The sequence below is a fragment of the Pistacia vera genome, unplaced genomic scaffold (genome assembly GCF_008641045.1).
Source record: "Pistacia vera cultivar Batoury unplaced genomic scaffold, PisVer_v2 Contig437, whole genome shotgun sequence".
In the NCBI taxonomy this organism is placed as follows: Eukaryota; Viridiplantae; Streptophyta; class Magnoliopsida; order Sapindales; family Anacardiaceae; genus Pistacia; species Pistacia vera.
Genome location: NW_022196265.1, coordinates 811,749 through 832,412, shown reverse-complemented (window position 1 = coordinate 832,412; position 20,664 = coordinate 811,749). Strand labels below are relative to the sequence as shown.

Sequence of the window (20,664 nt, the reverse complement as noted above, 5' to 3'; positions counted from 1 at the left end):
AGATGCAAATTACATTGTGTTCTTTGGAAATGTGTTTTTCTGATGTTTAGAAATTACAAAAGTACGAATAATTGTGCAATTTCGGTGCTAGTGGGTCGCTTATTGTAAGAGATAAGAAAATGTTTCAGAAGGTAATATTCTACAATTGACATAGATGAGGAGAAGGTCATAGCAAAGGTGCACTTGATACCTGCATAGAAGTCATCAAAAAGATTAAAACAAAAACATAAAATAAAGATAATAATTGACCATTTGTACCTGTAAAGTTTCCTCAAACAAATGCATGGGAAGCATATATGAGTTTACAAGGAAAAGAAAAGGCTATCAGAGCAGGTCTAGAGACAAAATTTATAAAATATAATGAATCTAACAACATTTTAGGCTCTTCGAAGAACTTTGAAGATCCTCAATTTTTTATGTACAACTTAGTTAGAAACAAAAGAATAGCATTTAGGTGAAAGAACAAACCACAAATCTTTTAGCAAAATGATAGTAACCTCTTCCCACACTATAATGAGATTTCCCTTTTGTTACATCGGACACCAATCTAATTCAAAAGCACAACCAAATAAACATCAAAATAAGTAATTGCTAAACCAGTTCTTATAGGTAAAATCACATATAACAGAGAATAAAAGTTAATACCCAAGAATGCCTAAGAGAATCGGTCTCGAGTCATCAATTCCATTGTACACAACCAATTCTTCTACATTGAACAATCTCTAAAAGCATAAGCAAAATCAATTCAAATTCGAATTCAAAATATATGCAAAACTGAATATTTAATCTATACATATAAACAAAGTTTTCTTTAGACCTTTAGGATGCCATTATTTAATTCTTATTAATATTTAGGTAAATGTGAAGAGACTAACATGAATCTATATATATTTTAATTAGACTTTTGAATGTCCAATATATGCTGTTAATACTAATAAATAACAATTTACATATAAACAAAGTTTTCTTGAGACTTTTGGGATGTCATTATTTAATTGTTATTAATATTTAGGTGAATGTGAAGATACTAACGTGAATATATATATCTTTTAATTAGACTTTTAAATATCTAATATGTGCTATTAATACTAATAAATAGCAATTATAGAACTGCAACTGAAATCCTAAATGACAATCATATATTAATAGAGTTCATAAGATCCTATGTAATATCTTACGTGGAGCCCAAATGGTGATCAATAGAGAAGATGGTTTCAGGATTATATAGATATATAGATGATGAACCAAAGATTGTTTTGGGTTACGTCAGTTGTAAGAATTGTTTTCCATGTTTCGTGTATTAGGTTGATGGTCAATTATACTAATTAATTGCNAATTAAAGTTTATTAGTTAACTAGATGGAAGGCCCGCGCGTTGTGCGGATATGTTTAGCGGTTATTTTTGAAACAGTTTGTAAATAGCAAAGGGTATGTTTGTTTTTTTTTTATTTTGGATAGGATTTTTGAAAAAAGTTGAGTTGGATGATTATTACGAGGTAGAATTTAAAAATTAATAAAAACACCCATAAGTTTGTTAATTTAGCTAATCACCCCTACAATAAAAAAATTGAAAATTAACAAAAAAAACACACCCACTCACCCATTAAAAGTTGACAGCCGGCCACCACCGCCGAAGGGTGGGTGGGAGTGTTTTTGTTAATTTTTAAACCTTTTTTTTTTTTTTGTTAGGGGTGTTTTGTTAAATTAACAAACCTAAGGAGTTTAAAATAGTTAAATAAAATACAATAGGATTTTCAGAATAGGGAAATAAATGTGTATTTTAGGTAGAATTTTTGAAATCCTACCCAAAATAGAGAAACAAGCACACTGTTTATTGTAAAGTTTTAGTGATATGCTAATGCACGTGTTTGCAGGTTATTGGTCTAGCCTATTTGCAAAGGTTCTCAAATCTCATGTAGTCATGCGTTTCAATCTTCTCGATCATGTTTGATATGCCAACCCCACCTATCAACAGAAGAAAATATCAGTTTTGGGCTTTGTCTAAGTAAAATGATATCTGATTGAAAATGATATTATCAAGCCAAGCAACAGGGAGATCAGCACCAACCTAAAGATATTGCACTAACAAATATGGTAAAGGCTAAAATGAAGATGATAAGTAATGCTCTTCCCAATAAAATAATTAGTTTTCTCACAATATGCTGCCCAATTAAAGTAGCAACGATAGCCACAACAACAAAGTAGAGAGTTGCCAAAGAAAGTAAAAAATCAATTGAAATTAGATAAACCATAAATCCAACATCTATATGCAAATAACATTGTGTTCTTTGGAAATGTGTTTTTCTGATGTTTAGAAATTACAAAAGTACGAATAATTGTGCAATTTGGATGCCAATGGGTCGCTTACCCTAAGAGATAAGAAAATGTTTCAAAAGGTAATATTCTACAACTGACATGGATGAGGAGAAGGTCATAGCAACGGTGCACTTGATACCTGCATAGAAGTCATCAAAAAGATTAAAACAAAAACATAAAATAAAGATAACAATTAACCATTAGTACCTGTAAAGTTTCCTGAAACAAATACATGGGAAGCATATCTGAGTTTGCAAGGAAAAGAAAAGACTATCAGAGCAGGTCTAGAGACATAATTTATAAAATATAATGAATCCAACAACATTTTAGGCTCTTCGAAGAACTTTGAAGATGCTCAAATTTTTATGTACAACTTAGTTAGAAACAAAAAAAATAGCATTTAGGTGAAAGAACAAACCACAAACCTTCGAGCAAAATGATAGTAATCTCTTCCCACACTATAATGAGATTTCCCTTTTGTTACATCGAACATCAATCTAATTCAAAAGCACGATCAAATAAACATCAAAATACGTAATTGCTAAACCAGTTCTTATAGGTAAAATCACATATAACAGAGAATAAAAGTTAATACCCAAGAATGCCTAAGAGAATCGGTCTCAAGTCATCAATTCCGTTGTACACAACCAATTATTCTACACTGAACAATCTCTAAAAGCATAAGTAAAATCAATTCAAATTTGAATTCAAAACATATGAAAAACTGAATATTTAATCTATACATATAAACAAAGTTTTCTTGAGACCTTTGGGATGTCACTATTTAATTGTTATTAATATTTAGGTGAATGTGAAGAGGCTAACATGAATCTATATATTTTTTAATTAGACATTTGGATGCCCTATATATGCTATTAATACTAATAAATAACAATTTACATATAAACAAAGTTTTCTTGAGACCTTTGGAATGTTATTATTTAATTGTTATTAATATTTAGGTGAATGTGAAGATACTAACATGAATATATATATTTTTTAATTAGACTTTTGAATACCTAATATGTGCTATTAATACTAATAAATTGCAATTATAGAACTGCAACTGAAATCCTAAATGACAATCATATATTAATAGAGTTATGTGACATCCTACATAGAGTCTAAATGATGATCAATAGAGAGGGTGGGCTTTAGGATTATATAGATATTTCGATGATGAACCAAAGATTGTTTTGGGTTACGTCAGTTGAAAGAATTGTTTTCCATCTTTCGTGTATTAGGTTGATGGTCAATTATACTAATGAATTGCTACATCTGTCATTTTGATTTTATGGTTTAACTATAATTGGAAGGTTAATGCTTTTGAGTTATGGAACCGACATTAAAGTGAATTGACCATATATCAGAGACTTTTGTGAAGTCTTTATTGGGCTGGTCCTTGAAGTCCAAAGGGCCCAAATCTCGTTGGGCGAGCTATGCACCGAATCAGTCACCGTGTCAGATTTTTGTTTGGCATTCACAGCCTATAAAACTAACAATGACAAGAGTTAAACGGAAACTTGGAGAGATGGCGGGAGTAACAGAAACACAAAGGAGACAAGGAGGCAGGCCGATGTATCCTTCTCCAAGGGGCCCTCCACAGTCTCGACCTCGCTTCGAGCCTGTCGATCGCGAGAAGGTTCTTGCTCTTTAATAGTATTTCAATTATTTCTTTCATATGCTTTTTAGTTTTTATTTTAGGGTTTTGAAGTGTAGGGTTATTTTTAAATGTAATGTATATGTTCAATTTCTTATCTGTCTTCTGAAACTTATCATGATTAATGTTTATTTTGATTAACATCATTTGGAGTTTTAATTTTTAGAAACAGCATTCTTCTGGTACCAGTTTGGTTTTCGTTATTTATTATTATTATTTTTTAAATATTAAAGACTAAATAAGCTCTGTAAGTCAATACTCGGTTACCATTTATAAATTATTTGGGTTCGTGTTTTATATTTATGCAATGCTAATATGCCTTTTCCTTTTCCTTTTCCTTTGTAGTGCAGACTTGTCCTTTATTGCTTCGAGTTTTTACTAAGGTATGTCTATTTTTAAGATTATCAACTGTACTTTTTGGCCTCTTTGATGTCAACACGGTTTGTTGTCCTCCAAAATTCATTCTTGCATTTTAAAGGGTGGGTTATTCATTGCTCTGCACGTTCTTAGGTCTTATTCGTTGGTTGATCAATTCTTTTATTTTTTTATTTTTTTTATGTATGATATTATTTTTCTATTTTTCACTACTTAAAGGATTATTTTTGCAGTCAGCAATACATATAAACTTTGTATTAACTGGAATGGTTGATGAACCCTAGATGCCTATTTTTAGCACATGTTATTCTCCAATTTGTTGAAATTATGTGTATACTCACTTTTTTCTTTGCCTTCAGCAACAGGTTTGGAAATAAATACGGCCATTTTTGTTTTTTGTAACCATTTTTTTTTTAATTTTGTCCATGCATTGTAATTTTGAAAGTTACATTTTGACTCACCTATTGAAAGCTCTCCAGATTGGGGGTCATCATTCCAGGGAGGATTTTGCAGTGAGAGGCAAGGAGCCTAAGGATGAGGTTCAAATTTATACATGGAAGGATGCTACTCTCCGCGAGTTAACTGATCTGGTATGTTGAAACAGTGTTCTGCATTGTCCTTTCATCTTTTTCCATTTACTCGTGTCTTCTTTCATCCCTCCCTCCCTTTTTCTTGGTGTGGTGAAGGAATTGTGTTAACTTACAAACCTTCTTCAGGAGCTTGTGCATGTAGATTCTATGAGATAGAATATGAAGTGGTTGGATTTCATGAAATGAACCTTATGGCTGTTCAGATTATGGTAACTTGTTTCAGAGTTTCTATGGAGTCCATGGTTTAATATCTTTGAGATGAGAACGAAAAAGAATTTCTTTTATCTTGGTGTAGAAGCTTGTGTGCTATTTTGCTCAAATTGTGGACCTATTTGTATTGGCATTACAGTGGGAGTGTGCCCTGAGAGAACCCGTAAATCTCTATTGACATTAATACATTATCAATGCTTCATACTTTTATCACATTGAAATTGTTACTGAATATTGCAAACTTGCAAGAGATGAGTATGTTTTGGTTGCCCCCTCTTAGTGTGTGTGTGTGTATACAATTTCCTTTAACTTTTTCTTTCTAGTTATTTCTGCTGCATTAATTAACTGCACTTTTTTAACAGGTCAAAGAAGTAGCATCGGCTGCTAGAAGAAGAGATGCGAGACTGTCTTTTGCTTTTGTGTATCCTGATAAGAATGGTCGTTTTGTACTGAGAGAGGTTTGTCTCTTTCTCTATAAACCTGTTTCCTACATTTTTTCTCATTTAGGCTACTATCAATATAGGGATACAAATGAACAGAAATGTCTGTCCTTGTTTGTTTAAATTGTTGACAAGTCAAATTTCACTAAATTTTTTTAAGTTGATTGTGTTAGTTAGCATAACCTAGAAAAGAAGCTTGAGAGATTGCTAGGCTTGGTTCTGCAAAGCTCACGAGCATGGAAGTTGAGAGGGGTACTCTATTGTTCCAGGACCTTTTTAGTAGATTTTTCCTGTTTGTCAGAGTTACACCAAGTCAAAGATTATGCATGCTTGTCACCAGTTGGCTAATTTTCATGGTTTGATTAATTGGTGAAATGTTACTCTCACCTTACTATTCGTATGGATCTGTATGATGTTGGTAGTGAGGACATAGTGTATTTTGAAAGAGTATTTGATAACTTTGTAATGTTGGACTAAATTGTTATTGAAATGTGATTTATCAAATCATTGGAATGACATGAATAAAATGGGTACAAATAATGGTGTGATTTTACTTACTGGTTTGTGAAGGTGGGGAAGACCTTCTCGTATGGAAATGGAAGGCGACTAGATGATGGCAAAGCATTGGCTGAACTTGGCTTTGAGGTAAAGGAAAGCAAACTGCCTTTTTTACGTTGTCTGTCTCGATTATATTTCAGTTTTTTCTCTTAACTTCATATTCTTCGTATTCAGATTGGAGACTACTTGGATGTGGCGATTCTGTAAAAGAAGTTTTCAACCGTGACAACTCTTTTGCCGACTTTTGGTATCTTGGTTGTGGAGACTACTTGGTTGTCGTGATTGTGAAAGATTATCTTTGAAGGCCTTGTGTGCAATTTTTGCGGATCTTTGGCATTACCGTGCGCTTGAGGTGTATCATGTATGGGGTCATTAATATGTGTTGATGTTGTAGTGAGTGAAATTTTTAGAACATTAAGAAAGAAATTGGCCATGTTAGATGATTTTTATTATCAGTTTGAAAATTAAACTCTTGAGTGTAAAAATGATTTACAAAACCCTTGAGGGTTTAATTAACTAGAAAACTTGACTAAAATGTTCTTACATCATCACATCTTCACCACCATCACGATTTTTCTTAGAACCTGTATAACTCTTACCTTTACTCCATTCAACTACTGGACGCAACAGTGTTTTAAAATGAGGCCGGGTTATCAGAATCAACAGGGAGCCTTTTGTAATTTGCGCAATAGATAATTCTTGATAGCTTTGAAATTTAAATCCACTTGATAAGATTTTAATTTTGAAATGACACATAACCTGTCGTAGGCATTCACATGTTTATGGGCCAAGTATTATTAATAGATGGGCCTAAGCATCTTTGTTAGTCACGCTTGTTGGACTAGCTTGGATTGAGACTGCATTAAATTTGTATGTTTGATTATAGACTTTATCTTGTTAATTAGATGCAACTGTGAATAATTATTTGGAAATAAATAATTTTTTATATTTAAAAAATAGTAAGTGATAAATTTGATGATGAGTTCCTTGTCCTATTTCCAAAATTTGAAAAAGAAGAAACCAGCAGAAGGCATAGTGGACTTTAGAACGACGCCGTTTGTTGATTGTCGGTCATGTGATATCATTAAAGAAAGTAAAATATAGTTACATAGTATGCCAACATAGAACAAGAAAAGAATAGTTATAGGTACCGAGAGTCCGAAAGTGAAGATCGGTTGTTTCTTTCCATACCATTTTTGGTTGTTAATACATTAAAACATTAAATTGGCTCTCAATCATATTACATTCCACTGGTATCCGCATTTTTCTTCGTCTACACGCTTTCTGATGTTTTGCTGCCGATTCTTACTCTTAGTAGTGAAATTAAGCATCAATTCCTCTCAATTTCCCAAGATCTCTCAACTCAGCCACCTGTACTTCTCATCTCCACATTCTTTCAAAACATTCTCTATCTACTTTCTGTCTCTGTTTTAATTTCTTTTTTTCCTTTTACTTGATTTCAGGAGGTTTTGATAGGCAATGACGTTAAGGCGGGGATTATCCGGTACAGGTTTCCATAGGAAAAAAGGCGGTGGATCTGGATTGCCTATCGTACTTGTCATTTTCTTCTCAGTTCTAGCGCCGTTAATCTTCTTTGTCGGCCGAGGGCTTTACACTTCTACATCGTTTGGTTAGTTTAGTTCTCTTCAATTCAGTCATTAATTTCTCCATTTTTAGTTGTGTGTCCAGATCTCAATTATTTCACACTCGTACATTTTAGGTTTTCATTAGTTTTCATTAGTTTGCTTTTTTAATGTTTTTCGCTTGCTTTCTGGACCTATTGTCAACTGCCTCTTTTTATTTATTTATTTATTTTTATTTTTTTGGAAAATGCTAATTGGTACCTTGTTGCTTTCCGATTATTTGTGTGTTACTTTTTTTTTTTAGTAGCAGAGTTCAAGGTATGCAGTTTTTGCTTCTACTAGGAAAATATTGGGTGCTCGAATTGACAAGAATTACAGAAATATTGACACTTTACAAATTTATTGGATCAATATTTTCGTTTATCAGCTGACATATGCATTGAAGTTTTTCAAATTGGTTAAGGTAGAAGCTATCCTACAAACTTAGGAATGAAATGGAGTAGTAGTTTTAGAAAGGATTTTCTTGTCAAAGAAATAAACAAGTTTTAGTTAAAATATTGTCAATATAATTTCTTAAATTGTTAAAGGTGTATGCATAATCGCAATGTAATAAATTATTTTACCTAACTATTATTATACTAACGTTGCAGATACTTAGGCCACTAATGAAATAGTTTTAGTACTGTTATTCGGTCATCATGTTTTGTTACACATTTTTGCTCTACAATAGAAACTATTGTATAATTTGATGTGAAAACTGTTAATGTATACATTGTTGTGTTCTTTCCATGTTCATTTTTCTACTCTTTTGGGTTTTGTGGTTGTCTTAACTTAAACTTATTAATATTACTTTTTTCCAGATCAAAATGATACTGCAAGTGGTTCTAGCAAGCAGGTAGCATGTTCAAACATATGTACTGTTTTATGGTTATCTTTCGGATGATAGATTCTGGTTTCTCTTTTATTTCCTGCGCTAAGGGAAAGGATGAAAGAATTACTGATAAGGGAAAAGTTTTGGTTGAATGGTGCAGACTGTGCATTGGAGAGAAAGGTTGGCATTGCAATATGTTAAATCTATTTTCTCAAAAGAGGCAAGTGCAAATTGGTGAAGATTTTTTACAAGTTCTTTGTGTTCCTAATTTCTAAAATTTGTTGCAGTTTCTTGGTATCAATTTTATTAACAATGTGGCACACTAATTTAACAATTTTTTAGGTAATTGATGTTATTGAGGCCAGCACAGTCGATTTGGGCCCCATGAGTTTTGATTCTCTGAGAAAAAACAATATGTCTGCTTCATGGAGATCTGTTGGAGTAGAGACTTATGCTGAGAGTGATGCAACTACTTCTAAGGTTAGGATAACTTGGCTGTTTTGGTTTAATATAGTGCACACTTTTAATTATTGTTTGCTGCAAACTTATCACCTTGTAGTTGCTGACCCCAATGGTGTTCTGGATTGTTATTGTGTTCAAAGCCAAATCAGATAGCTTCAAATGTGAGAAGAGAAACACCCAAGGGGAAACGTGACAATGTTTTGGCTGGTAATGTCTATTGTTATGATTATGTGAATGTTACTTTTGATACTTTCTTGCCTGTTGGCTGATCTGATTGTACCTTACAGATCATTCTCAATTCATTGATACACCTGCAAAGCAATATCGACGGGTAAATGGTCTCCATATCCTGCATGTTTTAATTATCATATGATTTTTGTATCACTTAAAATGTATCTCATTGATTTGATGTGATTATGATATCAATTCAGAAAGAAAGCAATTTGATTCCATAACTTTGGTATTGATGTTGTAAGTTAATCATTCTCTGAGTTGTAAAATGTGTTTCTTTGAGACATAATGCAGCAATTGAGAGATAAAAGGCGTGAAAAGCGGGCAGCTGAGTTGTTGCGACAAGATGATGAAGCTATTGTGAAGCTGGAAAATGCAGCCATTGAACGCTCCAAATCTGTAGACTCTGCTGTCCTGGGAAAATACAGCATATGGAGGAGAGAAAATGAGAATGAGAATTCTGATTCTACTGTGCGGCTGATGCGAGATCAGATGATAATGGCAAGAGTATATTTAAGTATTGCGAAGATGAAGAACAAACTTGACTTACAGCAAGAACTACAGACACGGCTCAAGGAGAGTCAGCGTGCCGTGGGAGAGGCAACAACTGATGCAGATTTACATAACAGGTAGGTGCATTTTGGATGTTTAATGTTGACTGGATTATGTGGAGCTTGCATTTTTCTAGGTTTTTTTTTTTTTTAATTTTTTTTATTTACTTTGGTTCTGGCACTTGTTAATTTTGTTACATTCCACATGTAATGCCTGTTTAGTGCACCTGAGAAAATTAAAGCGATGGGCCAGGTTCTGTCAAAAGCAAGAGAGCAATTGTATGACTGTAAGTTGGTTACTGGAAAGCTGAGAGCTATGCTTCAAACAGCAGACGAACAAGTCAGAAGCTTAAAGAAGCAGAGCACATTTCTGAGTCAGTTAGCTGCCAAAACAATTCCAAATGGAATCCATTGCTTGTCTATGCGCCTTACCATTGAATACTATCTTCTTCCTCTGGAGAAAAGAAAATTTCCTAGAAGTGAGAATTTGGAAAACCCAAGTCTCTATCATTATGCCCTCTTCTCTGATAATGTCTTGGCTGCATCAGTTGTTGTCAACTCAACCATCATGAATGCCAAGGTGATGTGCACTGCTTGGTCTGTTATATTGTCATAAGTGCTCTCTATTCTTGAGGTTTAAAATATTGAAACACCTTTCAATTATTTATGTTTTTCTCATTTTCTTAGATTTCATTTGAGACTGAGCTCTCCAACCATTAGGCAAGTGTCATGTGCCTGCAAAGGAACTTGAGAGTTATGAGATCTTGACTAGAATATGCTTCTTGCCTTGTATTGCAGGATTCCTCAAAACATGTTTTCCACCTTGTGACAGATAAACTCAACTTTGCAGCGATGAATATGTGGTTTCTTCTCAACCCTCCTGGAAAGGCCACTATTCACGTGGAAAATGTTGATGAATTTAAGTGGCTTAACTCATCCTACTGCCCAGTTTTGCGACAGCTTGAATCTGCCGCAATGAAAGAGTATTATTTCAAGGCAGATCATCCTACCACTCTTTCTTCCGGCTCTTCAAATCTGAAGTATCGTAACCCAAAGTATCTCTCAATGCTTAACCACCTCAGGTTCTATCTCCCTCAGGTCTATCCTAAGTTGGACAAAATCCTGTTTCTTGATGATGATATTGTTGTCCAAAAAGACTTGACCAAATTGTGGTCAGTGGATCTTCATGGAAAAGTGAATGGTGCTGTAGAAACCTGTGGTGAAAGCTTTCATCGTTTCGACAAGTACCTAAACTTTACAAATCCACATATTGCAAGAAACTTTGATCCAAATGCTTGTGGGTGGGCGTACGGGATGAATATGTTTGATCTTAAGGAGTGGAAAAAGAAGGATATAACTGGCATATATCACAAGTGGCAAAATATGGTTAGTCTTTGAAATCTCTGATCTGTCATAAACAGGTTTCTTTTCTCATTCCATTTACAAAGATTATTATGCATGCTAAAATATAATTTTTATTCAACTGTGACAAGGAAGTTCTGCAACTTCTACATTAAAATTGATCTCATTAATTATCTTGGAACTGCTTCAAACTAATTCTTTTAATCACATATATCTGTAGACGTGATTTTGTACACTGATTGTTATCATTTGGCCTTGAAATTAATATTGAGACCTTGAAAGTTAAACTTTTTGGTCTCACCATGTTGAATTTAAACAGAGTACAAACGAAAGAGCAAGTACAATTTTACAACATACTGATTTCTTTTTAATGTTTCTTTTTGTCCCCCCTAATTAGAATGAAGATAGGGCACTTTGGAAGCTGGGTACATTGCCTCCGGGACTGATTACATTTTATGGTCTGACTCATCCACTTGAGAAATCATGGCATGTGCTTGGTTTGGGTTACAATCCTAGCGTTGATCGGTCAGAGATTGATAGTGCAGCAGTTGTCCACTATAATGGTAACATGAAACCATGGCTGGAGTTGGCAATGACAAAGTATCGATCATACTGGACCAAGTACATTAAGTATGATCATCCCTACCTTCGGAACTGTAAACTAAGTGAATAAACCTGAGTATGGGAATTAAGGTACTGTCAAATGCTCTCTTTCTTTCTCTCCTCACAGTTGAAGGGTCAATTTCTATTGGTTTAGTGCATCAGAAGGGACAGGGTTCAATTTTTCATGCTGCATGTACACTCTATCCCACATTGTTTACTGTTCTTTGTAATTCATTAAATTCGTTCTCACTCATCTACTGAAACAAGATAACAAATTCTATGTTGACCTGTAGAAACACCATAAGATTTTTTCTTCTCTTTCTCTTTTTTTTATTGTTTTATTTTGGTTTTTGTTGGAGCGAAGGTCAATTTGAACAGGAAATAGTGAACCTCATATAAATGTGAATTTTCTGTATTTATTAAACAGATCTTGCTTAAAAGAATATAACATGTCAGGTCTTTATATCTTTACTTCGGTCAAGGGCTCGCTGTCTTTCAGCCATCATTATAGTGTACTGACTGCTGATTGGTTTTGTAGAGCCTGACTGCTTTGAAAGGAATGCATATTCCTTAACCTTTTATAAATTTTCTGTGTATTATCCTACCCAATTAGGTCATGCTTCAATGTGCATGGTTCTGATCAAAGTTCCTTTTGCACCAAGTTCCAGTTTTGAAATCGTCATGTAAAATTAGCTATCATTACCAGGTTGAGGTTTGACAAAATATGCTATATATATATACATATATATATATTAATTTGTTTTCAGAAGTTGATATAATGTTGAGTTCATTTGATTGGGGTTGGTGAGGACACTACAAGGAGATCTATGTGTTTACTCAGGTTGCTTACTAAGGTCAGAATATAGTTAGAGCAACGCTACTTAACAATTTAACGCACAGCAATGAGCCACCGATGTCTATGAGCAATTTTAATTCAAATAGAAGCGACAGATGAATTATGATTTTAATTTCAGAATTTTGGCAAAGCATAAATGCTACTTATTTCCAGTACCTTTGAGGACTTAGGACTTTTTCAATGCATCTCCACGAAATTCACTTGGAACTCTACTGGGGTGATGCTGTTAGGAATCTGGCTTACCTTGATTATAGGTTGTTCGTCTGTTAGATTATAAGCTCTCGACATTTTTTTTTAATTTATGGTTTTAGAGGTTCTTTTAATTGACGTTTGGATTTATTATAGTATTTAACTGCTTGGTAAATTCAGTTTAGAGTTTTTCTTGTATTAGCAGATGTAATCTGAGGACAAGGCCTCCAAGTAATTGCTGAAGGTAATGGGTTCCTCAGGTCTTTTAAAGGCTTCATTTTAATCATTTCGATTTTTTTTATTCACTATTGTTATTTTTTTCTTTTTTGAGAAAAGAAAGCTGTGAGTTGATCAGATGCTTACGTTTTTGAATCTTATTTTCATAATGGTGGCAGTTTTAGCCGGAAAATTAGATTATTATGTCCCACTCGAAATCTGGCACATGGTGCCATTTAAGAATCAGGGTCTACTTTTGTCATTGCCGTTATGTTATTCCAACAGTTATTTAATAAAAATAAATAAATTACTGGGAAGTCAGCTGTGCTAAATGAAATGAAAGAAGAGACGTGTCGTATTGTGGACCCTCTTTTCAAGTCTCGAAAAATCCATTGAGAACATCCTTTTCTAATCAGTACCTCAGCATGAATTGCCATTTTAGGATTGCCGGTCCCGCCTTCGCTCTGGTTGTGATTGCTACATGAACCTGCCTGTTCTCTCTGAAAAATTTCAAATTCGAGAATCAATATCAGGATCATAGTCTTACTCTTCAATTGAATCCAAACTCAAAACACAAATGCAGATGGATGGATGAATGTTTTTTTCCAACAAATTCGAGAATCAGTTCTCTGCTCCCCATTATAATTATTTTATAGACAGTGAAAGCGTTGTCAATGCCAATTGGTACGGGTCTTACGATTTTATCGGGTGAAAAAAAGAGAGTAAATATAAAGTGTTGTTTGTCTTCAGAATCTTCTTGTGTATGTAAAAGATGTATGCGCATAGAGTAAGGATAGAAAGCATGTGCAACAACTTTGATTAGCAGGGCCAGGGCATTTTGACAAACCACCACTTGTTGGTAATGGTTGCCTTTAGTGGTCTCCTGTGGACTGGTCAATGCTATTAAAAAGATCTTGGTGTTTTATTATACATATTCTTTAATTTTCTATATATTTATTATTTGCTTTAAGTTACCACGCAATAATTTTAAGTCCCAGTGAAGCTGTGTGATATTTACATTTTGCTTAATTATACTTTACGCCTGTAGTTAAAAATAATATTCTCTTGAACGCTGGAAAGTAAATGTGGTATATATTTATCGTGGTTACGTGTATAGAAACTATGCTCACATGGGTTAACATATATTCCTGTGTATAGTTGGTTTGATTGGACAATGGGGAGGGATGACGTGGCTGTCCAGGCACCATATGATAAATAGCCTGAGCTAGCTAAATATAAAGCAGCGAGATCCAAAGTCCAAACAACTATTGGTAAGGTGATTGTGATTCAATGATTTGGTCCATCTTCTTTACAAAGTTATGTTGGGGAACTGCAAGAACCCCACTGACTAAATGGATTCTTAAAGGGAACTTGGAATAATGGGAAAAGCTCATTGTTCCCTGAATGCATAAAATATCGTCAAAAAAATCATCATCATTTCTAGAGCTTACTGCTACTTAATTCACTCTCTCTTATTTAATTATCTAATCAAACTAATCTTTATTGCATATTTAACCTAAGCTTGACAGAGGTTCCATGTTATCCCTCCTCTTGACAACACGTTTCATTTCCTTTAAAAAAATCTTCCATTTTTGTACGATCCAATCCATTGCATTGCTCAAATTTTTATTAAACATTTAACTGAGAGATTCCATACCAAATACATCCTCCATCACAACCATGTTGTTTTAGCTGACTTCATTCACTTGTTTAAATAATGTAATAGAAATTGAAAAAAAGTTGAGAGATAACTGTGGGAGACAGCTCTTCTACTTCTAACTTCTTCACTGGATCTTATTGTGTCTCTTAATTTGCGACTGAAGGAAAGAAGCCCATCGCTTGTCTGGGACTACTCTTTACAATGAGAATAAATAATAATTAATTAGCTTCCCATTTCATATGCAATATATCTATGGGAGAGAATCCGTATAGTATATTCTTGTTTCATTTTTATTTTATATTTTTTTTGAGTAATTAATTAATGGACTAATGCCTATTTTTGATCTAATATAGCAACATTAACTTGTTATTAAATAACAAATTCATGCACACTGAATGAATCTAAGACTAAAGAGTAACATAATTAGATAAACAATATCATTGAGAGCATCTTGTCTTTGTTGGTGATGATTGGGCATAAAATTTATAGATATATATATTCGTAAAAGAAAAGACTTTACATGCAGAATATATTGTACGTAAAGGGAGAGGAGAGGAGCCTAGAAATTTTGCTGGTGGACAGAAACAAAAGTACGCCGAGTACCCATTTTTGTATTAAAACAGCATTAAAATATGAACCGCTATGGAGCCCATGCATTCAGCTCTTTAATTATTCCTAAATATGGTTCTTTCATATATGATTCTCCAACACTAACCCACTAACAGATAATTACAGAAACTGACCTCTCTTTTTGGTGTTTCTGTTGCCTTTTCTTTTAGTATTTTCACCATTGATAATATAACCACCAACACCAAGCCTCTTAGTCCTCTACCTTTTCACATTATATATCTCTCCCTTCATATTCATATGTGGTCCTCAAACAGATAATTAATAAACACGTTAACTCATTAACGGTAATATAACCCTTAAATTTTTGTGTTTATCCTCTTAATACTTGCTGCTGATCATGAAGCCAGTGCGAGAAAGCATCAAGAGTTTTCATGTCGGCTCGATAATATTTCTGCGTAAATTCCAGTAAATTGGGCCATACGAAGTCCGGATACATCCTTGGATTATTAGCATCAACCAAACTGCTTGGGGGTGTCACCACCTTGTCCATCTTTGGACATAGAAAGAAAGCAAGAGATTTCCTCACAGTTTTATTATTTACCACCGCTCTATGCAAGCAACTCTTGTAAATGCCATTTGATAGAGCCTGCAGAAACATCAAAACAACAACGGCTTAATCACACTTTATTCTAATTAATTATTAAATATTCATGAGTCATAAGTTACTTCAACTTACCATGAACGTGTCGCCAATGTTAACAACGAAAGCTTCTGGGTTAGGAGTAATGGACTGCCATTTTCCATCCACAAACACTTGAAGTCCACCCACTTGGTCCTGATGAAGGATTGTTAACGAGGTGGGATCACAGTGAGGTCCAGTTCCTAGAGTCAAATTAGGTTTTTGGCAAGGGGGATAGTAATTCAGTCTCATTATCGAATCATTTCCTTGAAAGAATTCCTTAAAGTATGCTCGCCCAACGCCTAGACTAGTTCCCAACAACTCCATAATCCCAAGGGAGAGATTACTCACGGCCTCACAATATTCTTGGTACACCTTTCTGCGCACATCAAACATATTCATGTAAATTAAAGATATCTATAATTAATTAGCTAAGACAGTTGTTTTGCTAGCAATATTTAATTACTTTAGAAACTTAATTAACGTTGTAGCGCTTTAATCCAAATTACACTATACAAGAGCACACACTTGTTTGAATTTATACATTGTAGATGAATTCTAACGTATCGAACGACATGCCTATATTCGCCGCCAACTATCAGCTGTCTAATCATTTAGAGTGTTGATGCGAGGTGCATAGACGTTTACTTTGCAGTAAGGTTTTTATGCTTATCTGATGACACATATATATATATATATATACTTTTTCTCCTAGCTAGCTAGCTATGGAAATAAAATGATTTTCTTCATGTCTTACCCGAATTGCCTGAATCTTCGCCCATTGTGTTGGAGAAATATTCTTCCACGATGTTTGAGGACTGTTTGTCAGCGCAGTATCGAAAAGAAAGTGTTTCTTTCCATGGAAGTTTAGAAGAGAACCTCCAGTGAAGCTACTAGCATATCCACAGTGTTCTCCAATCTGTCTTTGAACCTTTTGCTTCTGAGAGATTTGCATGCCAAAGAAAAGTCCATGTACTGTGAGCCTTTTTTATGAGGCTTAATCAACACCATATTTACGACCGAAAGAATCCATGTTTCTGCATGCCCATTGACAAGACGTGTTGTTTTTGAGATGGCAAGAGTTCTCCAGAGAGGAAATCCCCCAAGTCAATAGGAGGAATCACCAATTCTGGGGTTCAAGGCTTGGTTTCTCATGGTCAGGCCATACAAACTCTGAAGGTATGGTGGATTGAAATTGAAGAACTGATGCATCAAAACAAAAGGCTGATGTTCATCCTTTGTGTCTGCAAAGAAGGATTATTAGGAGGCGGCATTGCCTACTTGAAGAACTCGACAATCATTGACATAAATATAAATGTGCACTGTCTTTTCTCACTTAATTGAACCGTAGAACTTAGAAGGAGAGTTTTGGTTTGAGAATTGAGAAGAGAGAGAGGTTGATAGTTAAGTAGGAGGAGAGGGTTTAATAAGAAGTGGAAAGAAAAGAGTAAAGAAAAAAGCCAAGGCCGTTCATTGGGGAGGTCGGTGAACAAATTATTGAGAATCTTATTGTATCACTGTTGCGTGTTTTAAATATTAATACAATATATAGAGAAGAAAAGAAATCTTATGGAAATTAAGAACAGAAATTATGTATTAATACGTGGGGTTCTACAATTACAATAATATGTTTGAGTGAGTGTGTTTTAAAATAAGTGGAGGACCTATGAAGATGAAGGTTCTCTTTCTCGGATGCCATTGATCTCCACCAACTAGATTCTGCTTTCATTTGTAACACTCATCATCAATATCACATGGACCTGGACCTGTGCCCTTACTCTGTATATATAAATGTCAATTTAATATTAATTTCTAAGCATACATGTGAATATGATCTAGCAGTAGCTACCAACGAAGCTTAATCTTTTATATAATTACTCTCTCATGTTCTAGCGTGTGTCCATCCCTATACTATTGGCCAGTCCTTGAACGAATTCAGAGATCGTTCTCCGAGTCCCACTGACCTCTTCCAAGAGGTAGAGGATGATGGAAACAAAATCAAAATCTGTTGTTAATTACACTAATTGAGATACTGGTACCATTCATAAAACCTTCGCCAAAATATATCAACACAAGGCCAACAATAAATATATTGAGGCAATCTCCGCCAGGCCAAGATCTGTATCACATAAATGCTTTGATAAGAAAGTTGGGAGTTCATGTCAATTTTAGCATTTCCTGGACATCAAATTGCTTCAGTACATTTTGTTTCGTTAAATTTTATCAATTATTTCACTCATTTCATTAATTACCTTTTCTAATATGTTGACTCCTTTCCCCAGTTTTGCATGCAGATGCAATGCACTATCAGTTAATTAATTTTTTTTCCATTAACAACTTATCAAAGCTTAAATTCAGCATCTGTACTCCAATATTTTTTAAAATTAAGGCTGTATTATTCATCAATTTTACCTAACTAATTTACCTTAACTCATCAGTAATATATACGTCTTGTATAAACAAGGCCTAGTGATTAAGTATATATTTACGTCATAATGGATGATGTATTGCAGAAAGTCGCCCCATGAAATTGAAGAGATTTTTTAGTGGAATGAGATGACAACAACAAAAGGAAACTATAATACATAAATGTGAGCACTTATTATTAGTGGTGGAGTAGCTAAGCCAAAGTGAAATATTTGATCCATCATCTATAGGCCAAACGACAACTATTTAAGCTTTACCATGTGAAGAAGCAAACTAGGCAACTGGCATACCACTTTTCTTAGACATCTACCCTCTTGATTAGACATCAACTTAATTCACCCATTTTGGTATCCTTTCTTTTTTTTTTTTTTTTTTTCCATTTTTGAACCTAATTGCCCTCCACCAAAAAAAAAATCACTTTACGTACTATTAATTAATTAATACTTTGAGAATAATTTTGGGGATGAAAAGGTCTGAAGCTAAAATACAGCATTAGTGAAACAGCAGCAATAATACAGTAGTAACAACAACGAACAATAATATTATAAAATCTTATTGTAGTTGCTGTTGCATGAACCACCCATTTTCGATAAGAGTTATAAGAAGAAAGCTTGTATCATTTTCATCCAATGTGGCAATTATTGCCGTATTCGTTTCGAAAATGATGGCTTTTTTTTTTTTTTTTTTTTTTTTTTTTTTAAATTTTTCACAACTTAAAGATGGGTATCGTCCATTCCATCTGGATTTCACTCATTTTATATATAGAACTTCTCATGCTATGATGCATCCATCATCCATGGTGCCTCACCAACGAACAAAGAAATATAATTAATAAAATAGATTTAAATATTAATTCCAAAAGTTTTGGGAAAGATAAGAATGCCATGGTGGCTCCTTTCCAATCTCAATTCCGAGTAAAGTAAATACACAAGTGTAGCGTGTGAAAAATGAGCATACATGAACCTCTGTTTTAAAACCAGACCGGACTGATCAGTCCAAGACTAGGACCCGGGGCCTTCTCCGAGTCGGGTTACTCTTTTTAACTGTTTCAAGTTTAAAATATAACAAACACACCCCTGATTAATACGTATCAGTCCCTGAAGGTTTCAAATCTAGCAAACACACCCTCTGGCCAAATGCAAATCGGCAATGACCTCCCCTTTTCTGGCGACCTTCCACCTTCCCTTATTGTCGGAAACCACCGTCTGAGTTCTGACTTTCTCTAGCGCTGTCACGCTTCATCTCCAGCTGTCGCGTGATGTTTCATCGTCCACCTTTGCCGCGTGATTTTTCTTCCATTTCCCGGCGTCGATCAGCCTTCTCCGGCATCGACAGGCTTCCTCAGCCATCGATCTACCTTCTCCCAAGCTCCCTTGCCGTCGTTCACGAAGATCCAATTATCTCACCAAAAAAAGCCACCGCGACCATTAACTTCCCCCACCGATCTGCCATTTTCCGGCGATGCCTCTACTTGCTAGCTACTGATTCGCCCTCCCCATCATCCGATCTACCCTCCCTGGTGTGTTGTCGCTGCTCTCCCAATCGATCGCCGATTTGCATTTGACCAGGGTTGTGTTTGCTAGATTTCAAACTTATAGGGTCTAATTGTATTTATCATGGGTGTTTTTGTTAGATTTTAAACCTGTCAAACCATCGATTCAACCGACGGTCCAACCAGTTGGACCGGTTGAACCGTGACCCGGCCATCAGAACGGGTTGCCCTCCGGTCCGGTTTTTAAAACAATGACATAAATCACAAGGGGTTAGTTTGATGGTCAAGGAGGTATGCTCTCTTCCTTGACTTACTGGGTTCAAACCTTAGGATCATCTATCTCAATGCATAATTGTGTCTTACTAGGTTCATTGAGTGTGTAAGGTATTTAATGGACCTTAGGGATTAGTTGAGGTACGTATAAGCTGATTCGGACACCATGGTTACCAAAAAAAAAAAAAAAAAAAAATAGAGCATACATGGGCATCGTGCATGCATGTTACATATAAGTAAAGAACAAAAGAAGCAACAAAAATTAACGTCAGGAGCGGTTTCTACAATGGGCTTAAAATAAAATAAATCTAAACGTCCCTTTACTCACTCTAATCGCTATCCAAAATTGTTTTATTTATACATCTCCAACAATATATAACAACCTTAGTCTACGTATATATATATACATAAAGCAATCTTCATAACTTTATAAAACAAAGAAATGACAAGACTGTGTAGCTCTATTCATTAGTTAATTGGATTTGTTTGTT

General features: G+C 34.6%; 2 protein-coding genes and 1 pseudogene across 2 annotated transcripts; 2 read left to right on the top strand and 1 right to left on the bottom strand.

Moving 5' to 3' along the window:
* The first annotated feature begins 3,801 nt into the window (after positions 1-3,801).
* LOC116144039 (histone deacetylase complex subunit SAP18-like) lies at positions 3,802-6,693 on the top strand. The gene is made up of 6 exons (XM_031429495.1): positions 3,802-3,957; positions 4,326-4,358; positions 4,830-4,940; positions 5,513-5,608; positions 6,161-6,235; positions 6,323-6,693. Exons 1-6 carry the CDS (start codon positions 3,817-3,819, stop codon positions 6,353-6,355), a joined length of 489 nt encoding a protein of 162 aa, XP_031285355.1. The 5' UTR covers positions 3,802-3,816; the 3' UTR covers positions 6,356-6,693.
* Positions 6,694-7,187: 494 nt separating this feature from the next.
* LOC116144027 (polygalacturonate 4-alpha-galacturonosyltransferase) lies at positions 7,188-12,282 on the top strand. Its single transcript, XM_031429482.1, has 11 exons — positions 7,188-7,521; positions 7,612-7,778; positions 8,592-8,626; positions 8,763-8,822; positions 8,945-9,082; positions 9,205-9,271; positions 9,352-9,395; positions 9,590-9,924; positions 10,069-10,426; positions 10,645-11,232; positions 11,606-12,282. The coding sequence occupies exons 2-11, from the start codon at positions 7,628-7,630 to the stop codon at positions 11,879-11,881; spliced, it is 2,052 nt and encodes a 683-aa protein (XP_031285342.1). The 5' UTR covers positions 7,188-7,521; positions 7,612-7,627; the 3' UTR covers positions 11,882-12,282.
* Positions 12,283-15,209: 2,927 nt separating this feature from the next.
* On the bottom strand, positions 15,210-19,737 carry LOC116144070 (annotated as a pseudogene).
* Between the last annotated feature and the right edge of the window lie 927 nt (positions 19,738-20,664).

Coding starts and splice junctions, on each gene's coding strand:
- LOC116144027 (XM_031429482.1), top strand. CDS start 7,628: ATGACGTTAAGGCGGGGATTATCCGGTACAGGTTTCCATAGGAAAAAA. Junction 9,396..9,589: donor CTGCAAAGCAATATCGACGG/GTAAATGGTCTC, acceptor GACATAATGCAG/CAATTGAGAGATAAAAGGCG. Junction 9,925..10,068: donor GATGCAGATTTACATAACAG/GTAGGTGCATTT, acceptor ATGCCTGTTTAG/TGCACCTGAGAAAATTAAAG.
- LOC116144039 (XM_031429495.1), top strand. CDS start 3,817: ATGACAAGAGTTAAACGGAAACTTGGAGAGATGGCGGGAGTAACAGAA. Junction 4,359..4,829: donor TGCTTCGAGTTTTTACTAAG/GTATGTCTATTT, acceptor AAAGCTCTCCAG/ATTGGGGGTCATCATTCCAG. Junction 5,609..6,160: donor GTCGTTTTGTACTGAGAGAG/GTTTGTCTCTTT, acceptor TGGTTTGTGAAG/GTGGGGAAGACCTTCTCGTA.